Source organism: Lethenteron reissneri, chromosome 20 (assembly GCF_015708825.2).
Source record: "Lethenteron reissneri isolate LAM-NWPU_2019-01 chromosome 20, ASM1570882v1, whole genome shotgun sequence".
Lineage (NCBI taxonomy): Eukaryota > Metazoa > Chordata > Hyperoartia > Petromyzontiformes > Petromyzontidae > Lethenteron > Lethenteron reissneri.
In genome coordinates this window covers 15,758,482-15,782,411 of record NC_083798.1, presented here as the reverse complement: position 1 = coordinate 15,782,411, position 23,930 = coordinate 15,758,482, and the positions used below count along the sequence as shown (strand labels likewise).

At 45.1% G+C, this 23,930-nt stretch overlaps 2 protein-coding genes and 1 long non-coding RNA gene across 7 annotated transcripts in view; 1 reads left to right on the top strand and 2 right to left on the bottom strand.

The window, feature by feature from the left end:
* Nucleotides 1–282: 282 nt before the first annotated feature.
* PGAP3 (post-GPI attachment to proteins phospholipase 3) lies at nucleotides 283–10,567 on the bottom strand. Its single transcript, XM_061555116.1, is given in 9 exon segments — nucleotides 283–920; nucleotides 1,943–2,147; nucleotides 4,483–4,619; nucleotides 5,206–5,267; nucleotides 5,678–5,740; nucleotides 6,681–6,833; nucleotides 7,161–7,180; nucleotides 7,183–7,257; nucleotides 8,161–10,567. Coding segments are annotated over 9 exon segments (948 nt in total). The 5' UTR covers nucleotides 8,333–10,567; the 3' UTR covers nucleotides 283–859.
* Nucleotides 10,568–10,852: 285 nt separating this feature from the next.
* On the top strand, nucleotides 10,853–23,843 carry LOC133344858 (uncharacterized). 3 transcript variants are annotated; one of them, XR_009755385.1, is made up of 5 exons: nucleotides 10,853–10,987; nucleotides 12,188–12,337; nucleotides 13,458–13,560; nucleotides 22,963–23,012; nucleotides 23,333–23,843. It is a non-coding gene; the product is annotated as an uncharacterized LOC133344858 (long non-coding RNA). The 3 variants fall into 3 exon arrangements; XR_009755384.1 differs by having other exon boundaries at nucleotides 22,963–23,843; XR_009755386.1 differs by having other exon boundaries at nucleotides 13,311–13,560; nucleotides 22,963–23,843.
* Nucleotides 15,250–23,930, bottom strand: part of LOC133344854 (serine/threonine-protein kinase tousled-like 2) — a 26,153-nt gene continuing 17,472 nt past the window's right edge. For all 3 annotated transcript variants that reach the window (XM_061555105.1, XM_061555107.1, XM_061555106.1), the window contains exons 16-21: nucleotides 21,715–21,804; nucleotides 21,438–21,607; nucleotides 20,912–21,050; nucleotides 19,647–19,758; nucleotides 19,117–19,224; nucleotides 15,250–18,781 (exon numbers count right to left, since the gene is read on the bottom strand). In XM_061555105.1, the coding sequence (XP_061411089.1) occupies nucleotides 18,608–18,781; nucleotides 19,117–19,224; nucleotides 19,647–19,758; nucleotides 20,912–21,050; nucleotides 21,438–21,607; nucleotides 21,715–21,804 (793 nt within the window). In that variant the 3' untranslated portion in view covers nucleotides 15,250–18,607. The remainder of the gene's footprint in view (nucleotides 18,782–19,116; nucleotides 19,225–19,646; nucleotides 19,759–20,911; nucleotides 21,051–21,437; nucleotides 21,608–21,714; nucleotides 21,805–23,930) is intronic.

Genomic DNA, 23,930 nt, shown 5'->3' with positions numbered 1-23,930 from the left:
TGGATCAAAAAACGAATTATTGTGTCGACCATTGTGGGCTTAGGCTAGATATGTTGCTTGAAGGGATGATGGCCGATGGACAAGAATGGTGACGGAAAACACCCGAGATGATGACCACCTTGGAGCAGTGACTTAAATCGGTTCAAGTGCAGGAGATGGCTTGTGGAATGAAAGGAACTTGATGGTTACATGGGGGGGGGGGGGGGGGGGGGGCTTCATCCAGCAGTGGATAAATAATAGCTGATGCGTACTAAAGGAACAAATTAGACAGACGAGAGTGTGTATGTGCCTTAATAGCTCCTCATTTTTTACTACAACTCCACAAATGTGTACACCTCAGTCACCTTATAATTCAAAGCAGTAAAGGCCTCAAAAAATACAAGTCAATATAAAAGTTAGAAACACATCACACTGCTCATAAGACACCCCGAATCATAGAGGCACATTGAAACAGCTTACAAAATACACCACATCAATAGGAATCTGTATTTTTGTGAGATTCCTTAACATGTCCCATGAATCAAGAATTTATCAAAACTTAAAGAGCTGACGTAATCAGTGCTGCATTGGCATATATAAAAGTACAAGTGTTGTCCTTAACACAAAGCTCGAGAAACTCTCCATAAGAGCACAACAACTGCCTTTGAAAACAGTGGCTTAAAGGCTACAGTGTTTAAGACAACATTCTGCGATTCACCCCGGATAGTTTGATCGTAAACACCAGCATGACACTCGTCAGTTCCTTACCCAATAACGTGGCAAATTCAGAAGAAAAAAAAAACACACAAAGAAATCTTAGTGTGTGTTATTTGGCACGGCTAAGAGTAGATAAAGCAGCCTATTCTCTTTTCTCCACCCATCAATAGATCTTCTTGAGCTCCTGTTCCTTCAGAAGATACAAACTGTCCTCGATAAGAAACCTGAAAAATGAAAAAGTCATGTGAATAACTTGGCATGACAAGGCATTGCAGACAAGGGCAGCGCAAACACACTTCAAAGACACAAGACAAATTATTTTCCAGACAATGTAACTTAAAATAACAACTGTTAAATGTTGTCACAAGATCCAGTTGCAAAGCCCTTGTGAAATAAATGCAAAAGCCCGACACGGTGTGCAAAGACACTTTTCAATGGAACAGTGGTTGGCTCTGTATGTATGTTGAACTTCTTTCGAACCGTACGTAGCCAACCATGCTAATCGGAGGTATGGCTTAATCTTCAAAATAGCTTAAAAGGGTCAGAGCTGGGGTGACTTGCAGCTGTATCCAGGCTGGGCTGCCTCACAACTCTTGGGGTAGAGCCCCGACATTGGCTAATGTCAATGACGAGTCATATCTGAAGCAATCCTGCACTGCCGCCCTCTTCACCAACCCACATTGACCATTGTGGTCAAGTATTGGTCAAACAACCCCCAAGATCGATTTGGCATGGGGAGACCATCATCCAGCAGTGAAGGTCTGAATAAATAGTTGTGACTAAGGGTGCTGCAATGGTGTGGTTGACTGTAACTTTATGGTGGGGCCAAGCGCAGTGGACCTGTGCACACTCAAACCCTAATCTCAACCAATGGTCACTGATAGGAACAAATATTTTTTTCCTCTGGTGTTACAAACATTTGCTCCAGAGGACCAAATATTAGGGATATTTGTTTACACCTTGGGGCTCTCAGCTTGCACAACGCGAATACAGTATATTCAAAATATCAGACCATTTCAGACAAGGGGTGTCCAGTATATCCACGTTCTTAACAAAACCCCATTATTTTCATGAAAGTCCGATTGATTAGATTTACAGCTTGTAATTTTATCTTCAGGGGTCCCTCAAAAGTCCCTGTTTGTATGCGGGACGTGGGATATGCTTCCACGTTATTTTGAGGACAGGCACTGCAGTGCTCCAAGGTGAAGAGGGACTCTTAAGTGTTGGGGTGGCAAGCCCAGCTGACCTGTAGAAGACCAAGGGCAGGGGGATGGTGCCGATGTGCCACAGCGCGTGCGCATCCAAGGTCCAAAGCAGCGGTGGGAAGTCGAGCAGCTCAAGCAGCGCCAGGCCGTGCAGGCAGATCACGACGGCGGCGCAGCGCCACACGTATGGCCGCTCACGGTGGCCTCGCAAGCACCAGCCCAACCACCACAGCAGGTTCACCAGACCTGTGTGTTATTTGACCGCATAACGCATGCACACCAAACCACCACAGCAGGTTCACCAGACCTGTGTGTTATTTGACCGCACAACGCATGCACACCAAACCACCACAGCAGGGTCACCAGACCTGTGTGTTATTTGACCGAATAACGCATGCACACCAAACCACCACAGCAGGTTCACCAGACCTGTGTGTTATTTGACCGCACAATGCATGCACACCAAACCACCACAGCAGGTTCACCAGACCTGTGTGTTATTTGACCGCACAACGCATGCACACCAAACCAACAGAGTAGGTTCACCAGACCTGCGTGTTATTTGACCGCACAACGCATGCACACCAAACCACCACAGCAGGTTCACCAGACCTGTGTGTTATTTGACCGCACAACGCATGCACACCAAACCAACAGAGTAGGTTCACCAGACCTGTGTGTTATTTGACCGCACAACGCATGCACACCAAACCACCACAGCAGGTTCACCAGACCTGTGTGTTATTTGACCGCACAACGCATGCACACCAAACCACCACAGCAGGTTCACCAGACCTGTGTGTTATTTGACCGCACAACGCATGCACACCAAACCAACAGAGCAGGTTCACCAGACCTGTGTGTTATTTGACCGGACAACGCATGCACACCAAACCAACAGAGCAGGTTCACCAGACCTGTGTGTTATTTGACCGTACAACGCATGCACACCAAACCAACAGAGTAGGTTCACCAGACCTGTGTGTTATTTGACCGCACAACGCATGCACACCAAACCACCACAGCAGGTTCACCAGACCTGTGTGTTATTTGACCGCACAACGCATGCACACCAAACCACCACAGCAGGTTCACCAGACCTGTGTGTTATTTGACCGCACAACGCATGCACACCAAACCAACAGAGCAGGTTCACCAGACCTGTGTGTTATTTGACCGCACAACGCATGCACACCAAACCAACAGAGTAGGTTCACCAGACCTGTGTGTTATTTGACCGCACAACGCATGCACACCAAACCAACAGAGTAGGTTCACCAGACCTGTGTGTTATTTGACCGCACAACGCATGCACACCAAACCACCACAGCAGGTTCACCAGACCTGTGTGTTATTTGACCGCACAATGCATGCACACCAAACCAACAGAGTAGGTTCACCAGACCTGTGTGTTATTTGACCGCACAACGCATGCACACCAAACCAACAGAGCAGGTTCACCAGACCTGTGTGTTATATGACCGCACAACGCATGCACACCAAACCACCACAGCAGGTTCACCAGACCTGTGTGTTATTTGACCGCACAACGCATGCACACCAAACCAACAGAGTAGGTTCACCAGACCTGTGTGTTATTTGACCGCACAACGCATGCACACCAAACCAACAGAGTAGGTTCACGAGACCTGCTTGTACGTGACCGCACAATGGAGACGCACGCACACCATACCACCACAGCAAGGTCACTAAAACCTTCGTGTACACGCATCAACCCAAACACCACGGAAGGTTCACGAGACCTGTGTGTATGTGACAGCACAATGAACGCGCATGCAGACCAAACCACCACAGCAGGTTCACCAGACCATCGCGCACACACACCGTTACCACAGCGGGGTCACCAGACCTGCGCGTGCAGTAAACAAAGCATACATGCAGCGGTTAACTGCTTTCGTTTGGTTTTGTTTTGCTGGTAGGATTTGTTATAACTTCCACCAACCAACTGTTGCCGAAACTAAAGCACTCAGATTGAGCACAAAAGTCCAGCCCTCAATCAAGACAGCAGATTGAGTGTACCCTCCCTAAACTCTAACAGCATGCTGGCAAAGAGTGTTCGGAACCATGAAGTTGTCATTGATCCCGAGCGCTTGCCTCTCTTCCCGCACATCTCAAAGTTTAGAAAAACATCAATAATTAATATTGAATATCAATATTGAATTGCCTATGACCAAATCCTCCGCAATGTGCCGGATCTCATCACATCGCGGAAGCTAAGCAGCGTTAGGTCCTGGATAGCGGTTGAATGGGCAACCATCACCATGCATATTCTACAGGTGTTGGAGGCTGCTGTGATGCGAAATTGTCAGCAGAGGGCAGTGCGACAAAATCCATTGTTGTACGCTGTTCCAATATCCTCACCTTCACTAACCAGTACTGACATGCGTGGTGAAGTATGGTCAAACATGAGCCAGACAGGCACGTATAGGTTCTCCTCCAGCAGGGGGAACGACGAAAGGGTTGTACATGTTTATGAATAAATAAATCAAACGCATGTCTATTTCTACTACAGAAACTCAAGTGGCGTTGGCTAGCGGCAGTGTAGAAACCGACGGCACACCTATGGTAGCATTGGCGATGATGTTGTAGCCATAGTCGAAGCGGACGAAGCCCATGTACCAGACGTGATAGGCGAAGAACGACACGAGGACTGCTCCGAAGACAGACGCCGCACCCGGATGCCGCTGTCCCACCGTCCTGCAAAGCAGACTACAGTGTCGGCGGCAACCCACTGGCAGAGCCATCAAGCGTGCAGGGTGTCGCAATTGCTCGGGGGCCCAAGGGCTGGAGAGGCCCGTGCTTTCCTCGTCACAAGGAGGAGGGAACGCAAGGGACGAGCGCTGGTAGCTGGTCGGGAACTCTGACAATGCCGGCTTTAGGCGTAGGCAATGTAAGCCTCTGCCCAGGGCGGATGATTATTGGAACTCGGGAGGAGTGGCAATGTCAAGTTGTGCAGTTGGGTGAGCTGTAATTGGTGGGTGCATTCACATGACACCAAGACGCCATGGCCTATATCATTGGAGATGCGCGGGTGTGCGATGCATGCCATCGGCATGCAGAGACGCGAGGTGAGAGGAGATAGCAACGGATCATAGGGGACCTCATTTCATTGCCGTTCCAAAAGCCCAAGCCAACCAAGCTACTTAGCATGGATGTCTTATTGCTAGAGGTTTAATGCAAATGAATTGGAATGTCAAGGCATTCATTTTCAATAATGCAATCCATACAGGAAAGTGAGATCCGATTAATAATTCATATTTCAGTGAGCAAAAGACAAGCTGACCTTATACAGCAGAAGTAGATGGAATAAAGGATGAGTGAAGTTGCAGAGAAGTAATCCATTTTCTAGAAATGAAGTTTACACATTCAGGTTAATGCAATTTTTTTGGGTAAATTGTAGATATTTCCACAATGTGGTCACTCAAATTCCAAAGGTGCACCCAAGCAGGAGCTAAAGGGACAGTTTCCTTCTCCCCCCGCTGTTTAGACGGCTGTTGTACGTCAAAGGTACTCATAATTGTCACAAATGTAAGAATGAATGACTTGAGCACGCTATCAAATGCAACGGATACAAACTCTGTCACAGGTGGTTAATTAGAAATGAAAAAAAAACCTGTAGGGAACTTAGTTCTGACATAGTACCCTTGGTTTGAAAACTATTTGTCCATTCCAAATTATTTAGCTGTATGTGCCACTGCTCACCATATAAAAGTGTAAAACACAAGTTCCTTACTAAGGAAGAGAGAGAGACTGACCTCGGTCCAAGGTGTATCTTTGCAGTGAAACACTGTTGACCAAAGCCAAGTGTTCATTCCAATCTGAGACAAGACACATCGTAGTTGTAATTTTTGAAATCACATTCATTTAACAAAATTCAATGACATTAATTCCATGGGTCGCCGAGCATTTGCAAATGATGTATAGCCTACGAGATGCAATGCGCAGAAATAAGTGACTCTATTCATCACGTTTTTATGCACAACTAGTCAAGTAAAGTGACTGCCACAATTCACTTATAGGACCTTTCAGGTTTAACCAACCCCAGGTAGAATGCTAAAATAATTACCTGGTACTTACTATGCTACTGAAAATGTAATACAGGTAGGAACAACAGATCCACATTGCCCACCAGGGATTATTTGTCTGTCTGTCTGTCGTGCATAGCCACACCCTCGATTTGTGTCACGCAGCTTGCGCCGCGTGACACGGATCGCACGAATGCGCTGTCTAACCAAGTTCCTACCTGCCCACTCCGAAGGAACGTGTTTTATATCAAATAGACATTTACTACAAATGTTTCCACCCCAGGGTCTTATGTGTATATTTGACCTCAGGTTCTTACGTTAATTTTTTTTTGCATTATCAATAATCATGTGCAATAAAACGATGAAAATCAATGAACGGGTTGCCACGTATTTCAAAATGTATTCCAAAAAAAGGTTAAATCCAGCCCCGTGTGTGTGTATTTGCGTCTGCTGAAACGAACCACACAATGACTGATGAGCCTGGCCTCTGGTGCCTAATGAAGGCTGCCACTGACCAATTACTCGCCGTTCAGTTTGAACATTCTCAGGTCCTATTCGCTTCTTTCGTTACTAAACATTTTACTGGATTCGATTATTGATTCCATGAATTTTGAAACCAAGAATTGATTTCAAAAGAAATAACAACAAAAATGCACCGATCGATTATGAACACGAATTTGACCAACACGAAGATCTGCACGTTCATACACATTTCAAGACCAAAAGGGCTCACCAGAGAAAAAGCGATGACCGTTTGGTAGATGGGTGCCGTGGACGGTATTTTTTTGCGGTACATAACCATTGCTGCGTAATACGAGAGCCCATTGAGCAGTGAAGCCAATGCAGACAGGGGCTCCTGAATACACAATAGCCGAACAAATGGCCACTAAGGGAATAGACAAAGACACAGGCACAGTCGTTAATGTGAAATCAAGCTGTCACGAATCTCTGACCTGTGAGCCACTGTACACAACACATCTTGACTGCCTTAATGATTCGTCTACTGGCACTGCTTGTTATACACTCATTAGCCAAGTGTTTAGAATTTCTGAATCACATTTCCGAGTGAAAAATAATAAGGGTTGTGATAAAACTGACAGTGACATGAAACTGATGCTTCAATTACTTTATCATAAAAACGCAAGAATTGCCACCAAATCTCATATTCAGGGTTACGTCAGTGGCTTCTCGCGGAAATATTAGTTCAACTTGCCTTTCCGTGGAACTGTGGATACTGCGACCTTCTTTGAGGAATAATGCAACAGTGTCCCACATGCACGTGTATCTGCACTCATCCTCACACAGCCAGCCTGCCAGGCAAGACAGAATTAAAAAACAAAGCAGCCATATAATCCACCATTCAAATTATCTAATGATGAGATGTGAATATATAAAGCCCAACTTTGCAGCATTTTTATTAAGTTCGATCAGTTACCTGTAGAAACACATTTCCATCGGTTGTTATAATGGCTGGTACAAAAAAACTAAGTGAGCTTGCAAATGTTACATCGCCAGATGGGATGAAGACTTACGTTGGAATTAAAGCCAAAGGAGGAAATATGCCCAAGAGGGCATTCCCCCATCGGGGATGAAGGAATGAGATCTGCACACGTGCCAGAGCTAATGGATTGTTAGATCGCGAGAGCACGAGGAACGGCAGCAACAGCTTGGGGAGGCCTTCATCCAGCAGACGGATCAAGGCTGGTGATGATATAGACTACACAGTAACTATGCCAGTGTTTACTTTTTTTTCTACAGCAAAACATAACTGCATGTGCAGTACTACATTAAGTCGGGTACGACGCTGACACTATGTAGAATATTACGACAGTTTCAGCACCATTCAACAGGTGGAAAATGAGTCACTCACCCACATGTACAACTCATTAATTGGCCTGCTGCAGGTCAAATCTGAAGCACACTTTTCACCGATTATTGTTACATCGTTTGTGACTTCCAAAGTGACAGCTTCCCCACGCATTTGCTACGCGTGAGTTTCCAGGATCGTTGCTACTCAAAACACCAAAACAACTCTTTCGCGAGACCTTGTATTTATATTTGTACACCACCGCCAATGTTTTGTTTTTATGTCCGAGGGTGTTGGTGGTTGCTCATACGACGCGTTGTCCATGTGTATATACGTGCGGCAAAACCGATAGCCGTGTTTATCCTCTCTCCATTCGGTTACCGGTACTCCTGTGGGCAGCTGTCACCTGTGTAGGGCATGTAAAAGGGCCGCACGTGGCCCGTGCAGTTGCTCCTCGAGCACCGCTTCACGCACTGCGCATAGTGGGGCTGCCGGTCTCCGAGCGACGCCTGGGCCACGGCCACACACAGAGCCAGGGCCACCGCGCACAGACACACGGCACGGAGGTGGTGGCGCATGGCTCCAGGAGGAGGTCAATCCTGATGACGATGGGGGTCAACTCCAAGGAGGGGGCCCACGCAAGCGATGAGTCAATCCTGAGTGGTCAGACTTGATGATGATGATGATGGGGGTCAACTCCAAGGAGGGGGCCCACTCAAGCGATGAGTCAATCCTGAATGGTCAGACTTGATGATGATGATGGGGGTCAACTCCAAGGAGGGGGCCCACTCAAGCGATGAGTCAATCCTGAGTGGTCAGACTTGATGATGATGGGGGTCAACTCCAAGGAGGGGGCCCACGCAAGCGATGAGTCAACCCTGAATGGTCAGACTTGATGATGATGATGGGGGTCAACTCCAAGGGGGGGCCACTCAAGCGATGAGTCAATCCTGAGTGGTCAGACTTGATGATGATGGGGGTCAACTCCAAGGAGGGGGCCCACGCAAGCGATGAGTCAATCCTGAGTGGTCAGACTTGATGATGATGGGGGTCAACTCCAAGGAGGGGGCCCACGCAAACGATGAGTCAATCCTGAATGGTCAGACTTGATGATGATGATGGGGGTCAACTCCAAGGAGGGGGCCCACTCAAGCGATGAGTCAATCCTGAGTGGTCAGACTTGATGATGATGATGATGGGGGTCAACTCCAAGGAGGGGGCCCACTCAAGGGATGAGTCAACCCTGAGTGGTCAGACTTGATGATGATGATGGGGGTCAACTCCAAGGAGGGGGCCCACGCAAGCGATGAGTCAATCCTGAGTGGTCAGACTTGATGATGATGATGATGGGGGTCAACTCCAAGGAGGGGGCCCACTCAAGGGATGAGTCAACCCTGAGTGGTCAGACTTGATGATGATGGGGGTCAACTCCAAGGAGGGGGCCCACTCAAGCGATGAGTCAATCCTGAGTGGTCAGACTTGATGATGATGGGGGTCAACTCCAAGGAGGGGGCCCACGCAAGCGATGAGTCAATCCTGAGTGGTCAGACTTGATGATGATGATGATGGGGGTCAACTCCAAGGAGGGGGCCCACGCAAGCGATGAGTCAACCCTGAATGGTCAGACTTGATGATGATGATGATGGGGGTCAACTCCAAGGAGGGGGCCCACTCAAGGGATGAGTCAACCCTGAGTGGTCAGACTTGATGATGATGATGGGGGTAAACTCCAAGACGGGTTGAACCCTGATACAGGTCAACTTGAAGAAGGGATCAACTCAAGAGATTAGTCAACCCTGAGTGGTCAGACTTGATTATGGGGGTCAACTCCAAGACGGGTTGAACCCTGATACAGGTCAACTTCAAGAAGGGGTCAACTCAAGAGATTAGTCAACCCTGAGTGGTCAGACTTGATTATGGGGGTCAACTCCAAGACGGGTTGAACCCTGATACAGGTCAACTTCAAGAAGGGGTCAACTCAAGAGATTAGTCAACCCTGAGTGGTCAACCCTGATGATGGGGGTCAACTCCAAGACGGGGTCACAACCTGAAAGGGGTCAACCCCGAGAGGTAAACTTCAAAAAAGGGTCAACCATAAGCGGTGTTAACCCCTAAAGGTGTCAAGCGTGACTAGGTCAACTACACAAGAGGGTCCACTCCAACGAGAGAGGTCAACCTTGGCAGGTGTCAACTCCAAGAAGACAGTCAACTCCGAGAGAGGGGGGGGGGGGGTCAACTCCAGCAGGATCAACTCCGGAAAGCAGTCAACCTTTAGTCGGGTCAACTACGTGTGGGGCCGTGGGTCAACTCCGAGAAGAAAAGGGGGTCAACCCCCACCACCCCGACTACCAGCAGCGGTCGGGCGTAAGTCTCCAGCAGCTCCGCAGGCGTCACACAATCAGTGAACGAGTCCTCAATCGCGGTGACGATGCAGTCGGTTGTCATCGCTAAGTGGGCAGGGTGAGCATGGCGAGCACAGGTTCCAGTGGAGTCAATGTGGGTGGATGAAATCCCTGAGCGGTGGACGAGAGCGGAAGGAAGCTCCCCCCAAGAGAAGTTCCCGATTATACGCGGTCGTTCGCCAGCTGCCCGAACAGTCGGGGATCTGCGAAAGCCACCGGATCCGGCTAGCGAGCGCCACTCTCGGCCCAGCGCGGTTGTTGTAGGATTCAAACTCCGGAGCGGAGCGTAAATTAAATAATCGCACGTGTTACCATCGCCCTCTACGTGCTGTTATAACAGTTGAGATTTAATAATAATACCGCGTTGTTATTGATTTCATTATATATCCCGTACATTTGTTATAATTGACTAATTGTCACTTTACACGTTCCAAGTGGCATCTTCTTGCCGGCTCCGAATTCAATTGTGTACTCCACGCCGTGTTGCAGCGCGTCTTGTTCAACACACGTGTTCCTATGCGCGCAACGCAACCTGGATCGGATCTTCAAAGTGGAATCCGGAGCCGGCCAAACGCTTCCGCTTCCGCACTCACCATGTACAACGGACGGTGAATCCCGGCTCCGAGATCCACAACTACGAGATCCACCGCGGGTCTTGCGTCGCGCCATATTCCCACGCCTCTTTCTCTCGCGTGGCTTGTTTCGCTTCCGTGTTAAAGAGGGCCCACGTGGGGTGTTTCTTTTCATTTTCAACAACGGAGGGCAAGTGGAGCGACTCTCACAACAACGCGCGGAGAGCGCCGGGCGGATAAACTACTGCAAGTTGGCACAGTAGGGGGCACAGCTGGTGCATCTGCCAATCATCTCAGCCAGTCAACCCATGGCACCTGCTACACCTGTCAACGCATACGGTTTACCCGTTTTCTTGTACAGATAAATTGAGTTTTCAGGTCCATGCAGTAGGCACTGTTATGCTTACCTGGGTCTTGTCCCCGTGACCCCCTGCCAGCGAGCCTTCCACACTTCATGTGATAGCCTCAAAGTGCACCTGGCCTGGCACAGGTTCCGTGGTGACGTCACCACCACTTAGTGGCGAATGTGGTTTTCATTTAAGGATCGTTTAAGAGACACATTCCTGTGGAGGGAGCTGGTAGGAACGTTGGGTTGCTCGGTCAATGGCCAGGGTCAACGGCGGCGTGGTGTATTCCGCAAATATGCCCGACTGTGAGGGCGGGCACAAGCCGGCGTGAGTAGGTTAAACGTTGAGTTTTATAAGGGCACCACGGGGTTGATCAGCCCCTCCCTACCCAGCCCCACCCCTCCCACCCCCCACCCAGCCCCACCCTCCCCACCCAGCCCCACCCCTCCCATGTTTGATGCACGACGGACGGACACAATAATCCCCTGTGGGCTGGTGGAACCAGTGGGTTCCTACCATTAATTTTCCTCCGTAGAAGGTTCACAGACTACCGTAGTTTACTTTATGGCCCATACCTCGGGTCGTAATGCCACAATCGCACCAAAATGTGCCTTAGGAGATGTGCGCATCGGCCTTTTGATGTTCTAATGCGGTAGAGGATTACACCGGTTGTCTTCGAGGTGGCATGTGCAAGCCAGGAGGTGCGATGGTAATGTTTGGGTCTCGAATGAGGTGTTTATTGATGGTACTTCATCTGATCTGGGTGAGAGTCGTGGATGGTGAGAGTACGATGCCAGAAGGGTGATGTGTGGTACGTTTGAGGTCTTGGTTGACGGGTAGATTTCTGTTGGCAATACGTGGAAACTCCCTTTAGACTCTGGCCATTGACCGAGCAACCCAACGTTCCTACCAGCTCCCTCCGCAGGAATGTGTTATGTACATTTCAGAATTCAGAGTAAAATAGCTGCAGAGCTTAGATTATTCTCAAGACTCGTTTGTGAGTATGGTCAACAGTACAATGCTCCAATTAAAGTATTTGATCTACTCATATATAAGCGCACAACTTTTATCTATCTGTGATGAACGCTGCACTTTCCGTTGTTTTCATGCAGGGGGCGCTGCAAACCTACGCACCCCCTGCATGGACGACGGAGGCGCAGGGACAGACGTTCGATTACGTTGGAATCGATCTGCAGACGGCGGTCTTCTCGCACGGCCAGCAGCTCTATGTCGCCTTATCTCGACCCCGCAATCCCAAACAGGTGAAAGTCCGCATCGAACCGAACCCCCAGCAAGGCCATCTACTTAACGACGAGTGAAAATTCACACGAAACGTCCTTTTCAATTAAGTCTTCCAGATGTAAAATGGTATAAGCTTTTAATTAAGAAATAAAATTATCTAATTCAAAAATGTTTCATTTTAAAATTTCAAAACGGAGCATCGGGTGCTTGCGTGAATGCGTCATTCGTGTGCAATTTTGTTTGTGACTTTCCTGGCCGAAGGCCGTAAATGGTTGTGAGGGGCACCACAGGCACCCCCGAACAACCCCGAGTAACTACATCATTAGACCTTTGCCAGTATCAAAATATAATAATAGGGGTTTTCCCTATTTTTCTGGCAACACAAAAAACTATCAGTGTTTTTTGTTTGCATTTTGACTGCAAGTATTGTGGTTAATGCAGACATGAATCCTCGTAAAAAGGTTTCAGTTTTGTTGCCAGAAAAAAGGGGAAAACCCTATTATTAAACCCCTAGTAAATAAATAATAGATGCTGAAATTTTTGACAGAAAAGACATAGTGTTTCACATTGACACAGTAACTGTATTAAATACCTTATGAGTAGCTGTGACCAGACCCATAAACGAGTTTTGAATCGTTTATTTGGATGTGTTTATATTCATAATTCATGAGTCAATAACAGTACATGATTACAATCGATCGTTCATGCTCAACAATTTAAAGTTCACCGAGGTGGTTATAATGTTGAGTTATTGCTATGAGAGTTAACATCGTGAAGGATGTTATTGGTTAATACTGTTAAAATCGTATATTTACAGTGCATAAGAGGTAAATAGGGGACTAATATGGACAAATTGTATTTTGGTGGGATGTAACTTTGTGTTAACTCTGGCCACCAGGGGCGATGGTGAAGCGGGTACCGGGGGGAGCTTTGGCGTCGAGACATGTGTTGTGACACGTGGGCTCAGAGCTGAGCGTGGCATTCTCTGTGCAGATTTCGAGTTGGAGAATATAAAAGGGAATCTACCCTGGAGAAGTCTTCACGTCCATCGTTGTATACATGTCAATCCCCGAGTTCACTTGAAAAACTCATTCTAAAATAATGTGCAGCCACTGAACTGGACATATAAATGCCCTACAGTTCACAGGTGCTGCACTGACGCTGCTGCTGGAAGCGATTCCACGAGAGGGAGCTGTATGGGCTATCTGGTATACTCTTCCACGATACTCGGATCTTGGAGCAGGTGGGCATACCCACACTTTATCCCACTACCTGCCGATCGGATCGACAGTGTACCCATTTGTACAACTGCGTAGATAATGCCGGGGCATTGAGTACACTTTCCCATCGTTTCAAATGCAGTGCCAGGAGGTGGAATGTAACCAGCGATCTCAAGATATGTCTTGCTAGACATGTCTATATGCGGCAATCGTATGTTTTTCATGCAGGAACTGGTAATGTTGTTGTGGTGGATCCCAATCTCATATTTAGTCCCATTCGTTGCTGGGACCATAGCCCTAGTGACTTGTTGGTACGTGGACTTGTATTGAGTTATGGTGGGAATTTGACCACAAAAATTACAGAAGGCTGCATCATATTCTTGGGGTCTTACGGTAAAGTCATGTAGATAGGTTCAAAGAAAATAACAAAAAACTACGACGTTTCGATCGCAACACAAGCGGTCATCATCGGGAAAAGAAGATTAGCTTCTAAAGGCAAACTGTTTAAAATATCTAGATCTTCAACTCCTGCAGCCACGAAAGCTTTAAGTCAAGATTTCGGTTACATATTTAGACTGAATACGGTACTGTTAAACCGACAGGACTGAATGACCACATCACCTTCACTTAAAACATACGTTTATTGTCGAGTGCTAGACATTTTCCCTTTTTAGTTTCATATACGTGTCACGTTGAATTTCTCATAAAAAAAATGACAGCAGGGCCCAAAAAGACATTCAAATAAAACTAGTTTTGAAATTGCCTCCCATACATTCTACTACCCCCCTCCTGCAACGTTCAGGAATGTAGAGCAACTCCAGTATCTCATTCTCTAATTAAAACGATAATTGGGCCAAGAAATGCATCACTGACACCAAACGTTTTATGCATTGACCTTACAAAAACATTCACATAATGCAATGTGCCGGAACTTCTTTTAATATATTGTACATTATTTTATTTAGTAACACTTTGAGATTAAATTATTATTTTAAAGTTATTCAACAGCTACTAATACGTACGTGTTCATGTCAATTTAAAATTATTAGGATTTCTTAAACCTCATTCTTATCAGACCCCTTATCCTGTCTGGCCTCTCTCTGCTCTGAAGGGGCGGGCCATTGGTCCAAAGGGTCGCCAATTATACATTTTTCATTTTAAGGTAGTTATTGACGAATGTGTATGTGTTTTAGTCACACTTAACCGGAATCGACACATGCCAATGCGGCGGTAATGTCACTACGTTGCGCTGCAGATAACAGAGTGGAAATCGACTTTTTCAGCCGTGGCAGTGATCCTATTTGTCGCGAGCTCTTTAAACAGTACTGGTCAAAATAATCAGTGTCGTCGATGCGCATACAATAGAAAAGTGAAGCAGACAATTTCTCCTTCATATATCTCTTACTCCACATCATGCTATATTAGAAAATAATTTTGCTGGCTCCATAGATGCCTGGATTCATGGCTGGCCTTGACAAGAGTTCGTGCGTGCCGACGTCACACCACCCCCCACCCACCCTCTACCTCGGCCGCAGAGCCGGCCCAGCCACTAAGCGACCCTTGCAATTGCAAAGGGCCCCGTGACCAGCAGAGGGCCCCCTAGAGTCACTGCTAGCGAGTGGGTGAAAAACTCATACATCAAAGGGGCCTCCAACCAAATTTTGCTTAGGGCCCCCAAAGGTCTAGGGCCGGCTCTGCTCGGCCGTGTATACCGCTGGATACGCTGTCACACTTTCATATTCAGTCCCATACAGGACCGTACTACAAAACAAGTTTTGCTGGCTGGTTGGGGGGAGGTACGGACAGTCACGTCCAAAGGACGTCCGAGTGATAAAAACATATTTTACACTTTGCGTTAACCATAAGAGCTTCTGGGAGTGCATAATTTCAGCAACATTGGTTTATTACAAACAAAATAGACCGGTTTGGATGTCTCACCAGATGGGTTGCTTGAACCAATGCTGGTAAATTTCCATAAATTATAAATATGGGTCCTAATTCAACGCTAAATGATACGACACATAACACAAAATACAAGTGATGCACTCCTGTCTTGTAGTTTATGGGACGTGTTAAATACTTTTATATTTGGTGGAAAGATAGATATATGACGGAGATATGTCTACTTGTTTATTTTGCTGTTGCAAAAATGTTCCATTAGCACCGTGGCACTCGGGAAGGATGAAAACGTCAAATGGGTTCATTTTCATTCTAGTGGTACTTAACCTCACAATTCCCTTTACTAATTAACACAAGTAAAAATATCCTTTGGTGAGATTCTTTATCACGTACTGGCACATAATAAAAATACAATACGGTATAACGCGCCTGAATGCAATGCCGTAAGAGTGGTGCGGGGTCAACTTACATCAATTAAAATCGATTCATATGCCCTTGATACATGCACGAATCGTATTTTATGATTTAAGCAAACCACACAAGATAAGACACAGGAGGCAGTTCAAGTGAGGTGAACAATACGAATGACAGCACAGAAGAGGCGAATGATGAATACGAGGCCACACAAATGAAACAATTGTAGGAGAGATTTTGGGTGAACGTTAAGTTCCGATTATGAAAATGAACAAACATGATGATCCAACGGCGCATATTAATGGAATTTAAGTCATTGGGGAAGCAATCGTAAGCTGAGTAACGTCTTAAAAATGTTGACAGCAATGCAAGCACGTGCTTATCAGATGTATTCCTGGTGGAACTTACTCCTAGATTGATCCTTTAATCCGGTGGTTCTTAACCTTTACTGCAGCCTTGCACCCCTTTGGTTCGCACATGTTAAAACTTAAAAAAAAATGTTTAATGAAACAAAAGAAGCTGTACATACGTGCCCATGCTGAATTCATGTTTGATGATTTACCTTCGAAAGAAATCTGGCATGTCTGGCACCCCCTGAAAGGGCAACTTGTACCCCTAGGTGCGTGCATCCCAGGTTAAGAACCACTGCTTTAAGTGAATGAAGCCAGCTATCTGTGCAAGACCAGATGACCACTATTGTACTCGTTTAGATCTCCGATCCACAAAAAAGTACTTTAGCACTACAGAACTGCATATGAATGAACATTCAGTTACCACATAAAGCGTTCCCAATTGAGATGCAAATAATTCATAATTTAACATGAATCCGTGAAGTTCATGACGAGGTGGACACTTATTTAACCCTGGAGATTTGAGTTTGTAATTGTTTATTTTTAGCTGCTGGAATAATGTCTCAATTTTGTCGCATGACAACATACAAAAGCAAACCATTGATGATCATACTTTTACACTGTAATCTAAAAGTAGGAATACAACAGGGGGTTGAATGCTACAAATATATTTTTTACTTCACATTGCCAAGGTATCCAAGCAACATAGCAGACATACTTTGTATGATAACAAGTCTCCAATGCAATAGATGAACCATTCAACCGAAACGTTTTTTTTAGTAACCCAAGCAACCCCTCTGATGTGAATATAACAAAACAATCAGTGTCGTTGTGGAGAATTAGTAACAATATAAAAAAATATCTCTACAACTAAAATACTGTCCTGCTTGATGCTTTATCATTATACTTTATGTAAACCATTTTTTTTTCATTTGCACATTTTACACAATACACAATACCCTACATTGATTAGTGTTCTATGCTTACTGTGAATAGTTGTGTTTAAAGAGACAGCTTACATTTTGAACAGAAAACATTGTTTTAAAGTGGGCAACTCATCAATTGTAACCACACCTCAATACTACACACGTCAGAATCCACACAGCACACACTAAAGAGCCAAGCTCTGCCATTTTAATTTCGTTGCAGTAAATCTTTATTTCAACTTGTATTGACTGAAGAGACTGTAGACTAGGGCATTGTTGGTAGTAGACTATTATAAAAAGCCACGCAATTCACCCCACATGCACTTCACATCACTCAACTCAATACTCCTACCTTAACTGAGGTTTTAAAGCACCCGATAGAAATGTAATGGTCATGTAACAGTACTTAATATGGTGGCATTTTATTTATTAAAGGATATAGGAATGGCACTCATGAAAATTATAAATTGTCCATTCTAATAGGTTGTTAAATAATTTCTTGTGTAAAATGCAATGCCATACAATAACCGATCTGCATAAACCAAAGTTAAGGTTACATGGAGTATAAAGTGCTCAGCACCCAGGGGTCATTCATACACTGCATAAGTAAAAAAAGAGATGGTGGCATCATCTTTACAGACTAAAAGCATTGGATTATGTACATGTATAACAATTTCAAAACAATTTTAACAATTACACAATCCCTAATCACACTCCCACACAAGGGCAACTTCACTGAACTTTTCAAGTATTTTTTTAAAATAATTTTAATTCTGCACTTCAACTCACTTTACCAATGCCAGTGGTAGTCATATTAGATTATTTTTAAAATTTTTATGTTCATTACAGAGATAAGTAAACTACATTTTTTTGCACCAAAAAAAAATCAGTCATGCATGTGCAACATTATTCAACGACCTCTAACTTTATATTTCACATCGCTCAACAAACACTCACGAACTTGCACGGCCCATCAACTTTCCAACAAAGACCTTCATCGTTCTAAAATTTATACATGTATGTACACAAGAACTTATCCTCTCAGTAAAGCTTCAAGTCTTCCCCAGATCAGTTTCAAAAATGGATGACAGGTAGCGAAAGACGAATGGCAGCTCTGTAAGTTTTTTTCACTCCGTGAAGTAAACCTTAACTCGGGCGCCCAAGCACTTGAGCATCTCCCTTTTCTCGATAACAGTTCAGGAGACGGTGAGGCATTATGGCTGAACTTCGGGTTTCGACGACTCCCAGCCCTAAAAAAACGTGTGGCCTGGACACCAGGCTAAACAATGCCCAAAAACACATTGTAGGGTCAGTGTCCACCTCCGCAGCATCACCGCTCCTCTTAAGAAGTCAACGGAGATGTTATTTCTCATGCCCACAGCCACTGAATCCATCAAGCTTCGGGTCTCCGTAGAGCACAGACCTCCCCCCCCCCGACCCCTTCGTCCCGTTGCTGTGGGCAGTGTGTGCCACCAAGCTGACTAGTTGGAGTTGCTGTTGGGCGATGCAGTAGCAGAGGCAGAGGAGTTGGGCGTATGTGTATTGGTGTTCGCAGGAGACTTGCGGATGTGAGGCATGAGGTACAAGTCGCTGGCCAGCTGCTGTACATGGATGCGGTCCTCCTTGCGGTAGGCCAGGCAGCGACGAATGAATGCCTAAGACCACACCAACTTGTGACTTTTTTTCTCAAACAAACCACATTGTGTGCAACATTATTGATAGAAAACCAAGCAGTCCACACGAGGATCTGCATGCCTTTAAATTGAGCCGTCTCATGGAGACAGCTTTGAGGAAATGACTGCCATCACATTCTCGTTATGTAATTAACTACATTCACATGCCTCGATAGGCTTCTGCATGGTTTTAAATGAAGGTCATTGAGTGATTCAGCTGATAATTGAAACTCAAAGCAGCATTTATTGCCTCCTGACACTGCAGCCAGATGCCAGCATGGCCATGTTTAAAAACCCCAAGCGAGATATAGACATACCTTGGCCTCATTTGAGGCGACGGGCTTGACGGGAAACTGCACCTCTGTAGCTCTCAGGATGGTTTTCTCCTGAAGGATGTCTTGTTGAGACTGGTTGTGCCCAAAAGGCTGCACAAAAATGATGCAAAATTGTGGAATTAAAACTTTAAAATAAACAAATAATAATAATAATAAATATTCATTAAAAAAATAAACAATGCGAGGTTATCTTCTTGGTTCTTTTGGTAAGTCACGTAGAATGGAAATAATAAAATAATAAAAATAAAACATAATAAAATAATTCTCACGACGTTTCGGCCACAACGCAAGCAGCCGTCCGACAGAGTATGACTGTCTTCTCGACAGACCTGTTCTCCACCTGAGGACGGCTGCTTGCGTTGTGGCCGAAACGTCGTGAGAATTATTTTATTATGTTTAATTTTTAATATTTTATTATTTCTATTCTACGTGACTTTACCGAAATAACCAAGAAGACGAATCCCTGCAGTCACGAAAGCTTTACATCGAAAAATGCGAGGTGAAGCACCTACCTTTCGCCCATAAAGGCACTGGTAGAAGATGACGCCAACAGACCACACATCCACCTTGTTTGAGATCTTTGGTGGCTCCTTCCCAACTACGAAACATTCTGGAGGCAAGTACCTAGAAAAATTGTAGAAAAACACGCCGACACGTTACACAGACATGCGCAACATTTGCAACTCTCGACAAGACCAGCTTTAAGTGAAGATTTACAGCGAGGGAAAAAAGTATTTGATCCCCTGCTGATTTTGTACGTTTGCCCACTGACAAAGAAATTATCAGTCTATTATTTTAATGGTAGGTTTATTTGAACAGTGAGAGACAGAATAACAACAAAGAAATCCAGAAAAACACAAAAGCACTCCCTTTAAGAGTGTGCTCCTAATCTCAGCTCGTTACCTGTATAAAAGACAACTGGGAGCCAGAAATCTTTCTGATTGAGAGGGGGTCAAATACTTATTTCCCTCATTAAAATGCAAATCAATTTATAACATTTTTGGCATGCGTTTTTCTGGATTTTTTTGTTATTCTGTCTCTCACTGTTCAAATAAACCTACCATAAAAATTATAGACTGATCATTTCTGTCAGTGGGCAAATGTACAAAATCAGCAGGGGATCAAATACTTTTTTCCCTCACTGTAAAACCAGTTGATTAATATTTACAAGCACATTTATAAACACATGGCACTATGAATATATTACACCATTTTACACGTGCACTAAATTAATATATGTATTTAAAATATGAATAAGTACAATGCTTCAAGGTGCTTAAAGGAATAAAACATGTTCATCAATTTAATAATGTGAAGCGTCAATCCCCAGCTGGATGAAGGGCTTCTCATAATTCACACCGACACATACTCGTGTGGGTTGGTTAAAGGTGAGCCCAGGACTGGCTCACAAATCACTCACCAATGATGGTAGCCGTAGTCAGGAATTAAAGTTAGCTCACTGGTTCTAGATTTGAAGCTTTCGTGACTGCAATGATTCATATTCTTAGGTTTTTTCGGTAAAGTAACGTAGGTGTAAAATTAAAATTAATAAAAGTAAAATAAAAATTTTCACCTACGTGACTTTACCAAAAAAACCTAAGAATATTAGCTCACTGGGTTCAAAGCGCAGTGCAATAGCCACTGCACCACTGCCCCAATTAAAAATAAAATGTTCTCTTCCATCGATAAGGCATTCAAGACCATAACTTCCTTTGTCGAGTACAAATATTTGTAAAAGATAAATACTTATTTTGTGTATTAGAAAAATATCGTTTACCAGTAGGTTCCTGCCCCCTGAGAGGTCAGATCCATGCCGTCCACAGCGTTGTAGTTTTCATCATCCATGATCTTGGATAGCCCAAAGTCGGTGATCTTGATTTCACCACAAGATTTTCCATCCACCAGCAGGATGTTGCCTGATTTCAAAAGGTATGTGGGGTGTGGGGCAGGTAAGTGGTTCATGTCGGGTCAAAGTTGAGAATTACACGTTACCAGCAATTGTTCTAAGGGCTTTCAAGGCCAGCACAGTAAATGTTTATTGCATGTAAACTACGAACCCTAATGAAAGATGTTAAATGCAAACCTGATTGTATATTAAATGAAAACTGGAGTGTAGTGTTTTTAAGACTCATTCTGTTTTCAAGGCAGACAGTGGGTACTGAAAATAGAACTGCCCACTTACACTTCATTATGACTGTAATATAAAACAGTGGCCAGTACAATCATAAAATGTGACCTTAATTGGGATATTGATGAAATTGTCTAGACAACTGGGATGGGTGAATGGGATCCTGCAACAATACCTGGCTTGAGGTCGTAGTGTATGATGGGTGGCTTGATCTCGTTCAGGTACTTGAGGGCACTCACGATCTGCATAATGATCGAGCGTGCCTCTTTCTCCGACATCAGCTTGTGCTGCTTCAAGTAGAAGTCCAGGTCATTCCCATGGATGTATTCCAGCACTGTACAAAACCTAGAGGTGGTAATGATAAGACATTAAATGTACAAATTCCACACAAACGCTCACTTGCTTTTCATTCTAGTTCAATAAAAGTCCAAAATACCAGAATGTTTACTCACGAATCGGTGTCGAGAGAGAAGTAATCGTAGAGCTTTACTATTCGTGGATGATCCAGTTCCTTGTGTATTCTGTACTCCCGACACGCGTGCCTGCAAAATGATTAGTAGAAAGTAAAGAGAATGTGACGTGCACGAATATTGCAGACAGTTTTTCAGAACGTGCTATGCGGCTGATAGACCCTCAAAATTCAACTCTCTCTAGCATATGGAAAGTATGTGCAAATCACACGTCCAAGTTTAAGTCTGTGAGCCTATGCGATAGCTTCGGGAGTTGCACTGACTAATACTGCTCAGTCCGCCGGAGAGTGGCCGTAGGATGCAGTTATTCGCGATATGGTCCAATGTCTCTTTCGGGTGGCAGCAGTCACACTGTGGGTTTTTTTAAATTCTCCACTTGTGGGCGTGTGTGCAGCGACCAGTTGCTGTTCTGAAGCCGTTGATGGAGCACCATATTTTCTCGGCACATCAAAGCCGTGCGGAGCAATGGTGGGGTCGTCGATGAGGATTTTATTTGGAACCTCCGCAGAACTCCATCGTGTTCGCCAGCGGTCTTCAGTTGACCCCGCATCATCCACTTGTCTCGCGTGATTCCAGATTGGTTTTCAGGATTTAAGATGGGTTCATGGAGGGTCGAGCAGGTCTTGGTGTAACGGTAGATGTACACTTCCTTGGATTTTTCCTAGTTGGTTTGACGTCGCGGCATCCCGGCGGAGGTTTGCTGGCGTAATGTTAGCTAGAACCAGTAGCCACTCAGTAGGAGTGCATTTCAGTGTGCTCGTTATCGGTCCAAGGACGCTGTTGATCTAGACGTCCAATTTCTTTGTGTGAACACTTGATGCCCAGACTGGCACGCAATACTCAGCACTGGAATGCACGAGAGCGAGGGCGGCAGTTCGCCACGTTGTACCGTAAAGTTTGCGCATCAGAGCCCCTCTGCTTTTAGTTTTTTCCCTCACCTTTTCGATGTGCTTTTTAATGTGAGGCTTCTGTCCAAAGTTATGCCCAAATACTTGGGATATGGCTCGTTTTGATGGGGTTACCACAGAAAGTCACTTCCAACTGGGCCTTTATGTCTCAGTTATTGAGTCGTTTGGATGGATTTGGTCATAGTCTCTACCTTTGGAAGTAGTCTTATAACACGGACAAGTCTTCTGTGAGTGTGTAACTAATGTACTTCAGGTTTGTTCCCCGAGTAGCCATTGCTATGTCGTCCACATAGACAAATTTGTGGGATGATGTCTTTTGCAGGTCGCTGGTGAGGATGTTAAACAGGATCAGAGCCAGTACTGATCCCTGAGGTAAGCCGTCGTTGACATTTTTTGCATGGCTTGTTACCGGGAAGGTGTGACACTTGATGATGTGCACTGCCTTGAGTAGGAACCCATGTCTGCAGATGGTGTCATAGGCGGATGAGAGGTCTATCATGGTGATACAGGTTTTTCTCTTTCGCTGGAATCCAGCTTTGATGTAGCTGGTGAGGGGAAGGACCTGCTCACAGCAGCTTCTGGCAGGTCGAAAGCCGGATTAAGTGCCTCATCGCACGACTAAAACCATCACTTCAGCCTTTTTGGAAATCGTGTATATTTGTAAATACTGTCCAAAAAATGGTTATTTTCAGGGCCAAAACATCAGCCAAAGAAGAGTGGGACCAGCATTACGAGTGTATCAACTAAACGTGGAAGGCCTCTCACGTGCAAAGTGTGAGGAACTCGGCAAGTGTTTACATCAAGAACACATCGACGTTGTTGCACTCCAGGAAACCCACGCCGAAGATAAGCGACTCACGATCTATAAAATCGATGATTTGAAGCTATCGTGACTGCAGGAATTCATACTCTTTGGTTCTTTCGGTAAAGTCACATAGTTAGAAATAAAATAAAACAAATCACGACGTTTCGATCGCAACACAAGTGGTCGTCATCAGGCAAAGGAGTCAGCCTCTAAAGGCAAACTGTTTATAAAGGTTTGGGGATGGGCGTAGCCCAAGTGTATCAACAGCACCAGGAGCATGGGCGGTGCACGAGTGCCAATGCAGCAACAATGTCAATGCAGCAACAATGCCAATGCAGCAACAATGCCAATGCAGCAACAATGCCAATGCAGTGGACGAGAGAGCTTACGTGGCAAGAGGTTATATAGGTAAGAAAGGGGGGGGAGGAGCAAGGGGGGAGAGGGGGGGGGGTGTGAAACGTCGTGATTTGTTATTTTATTTTAAC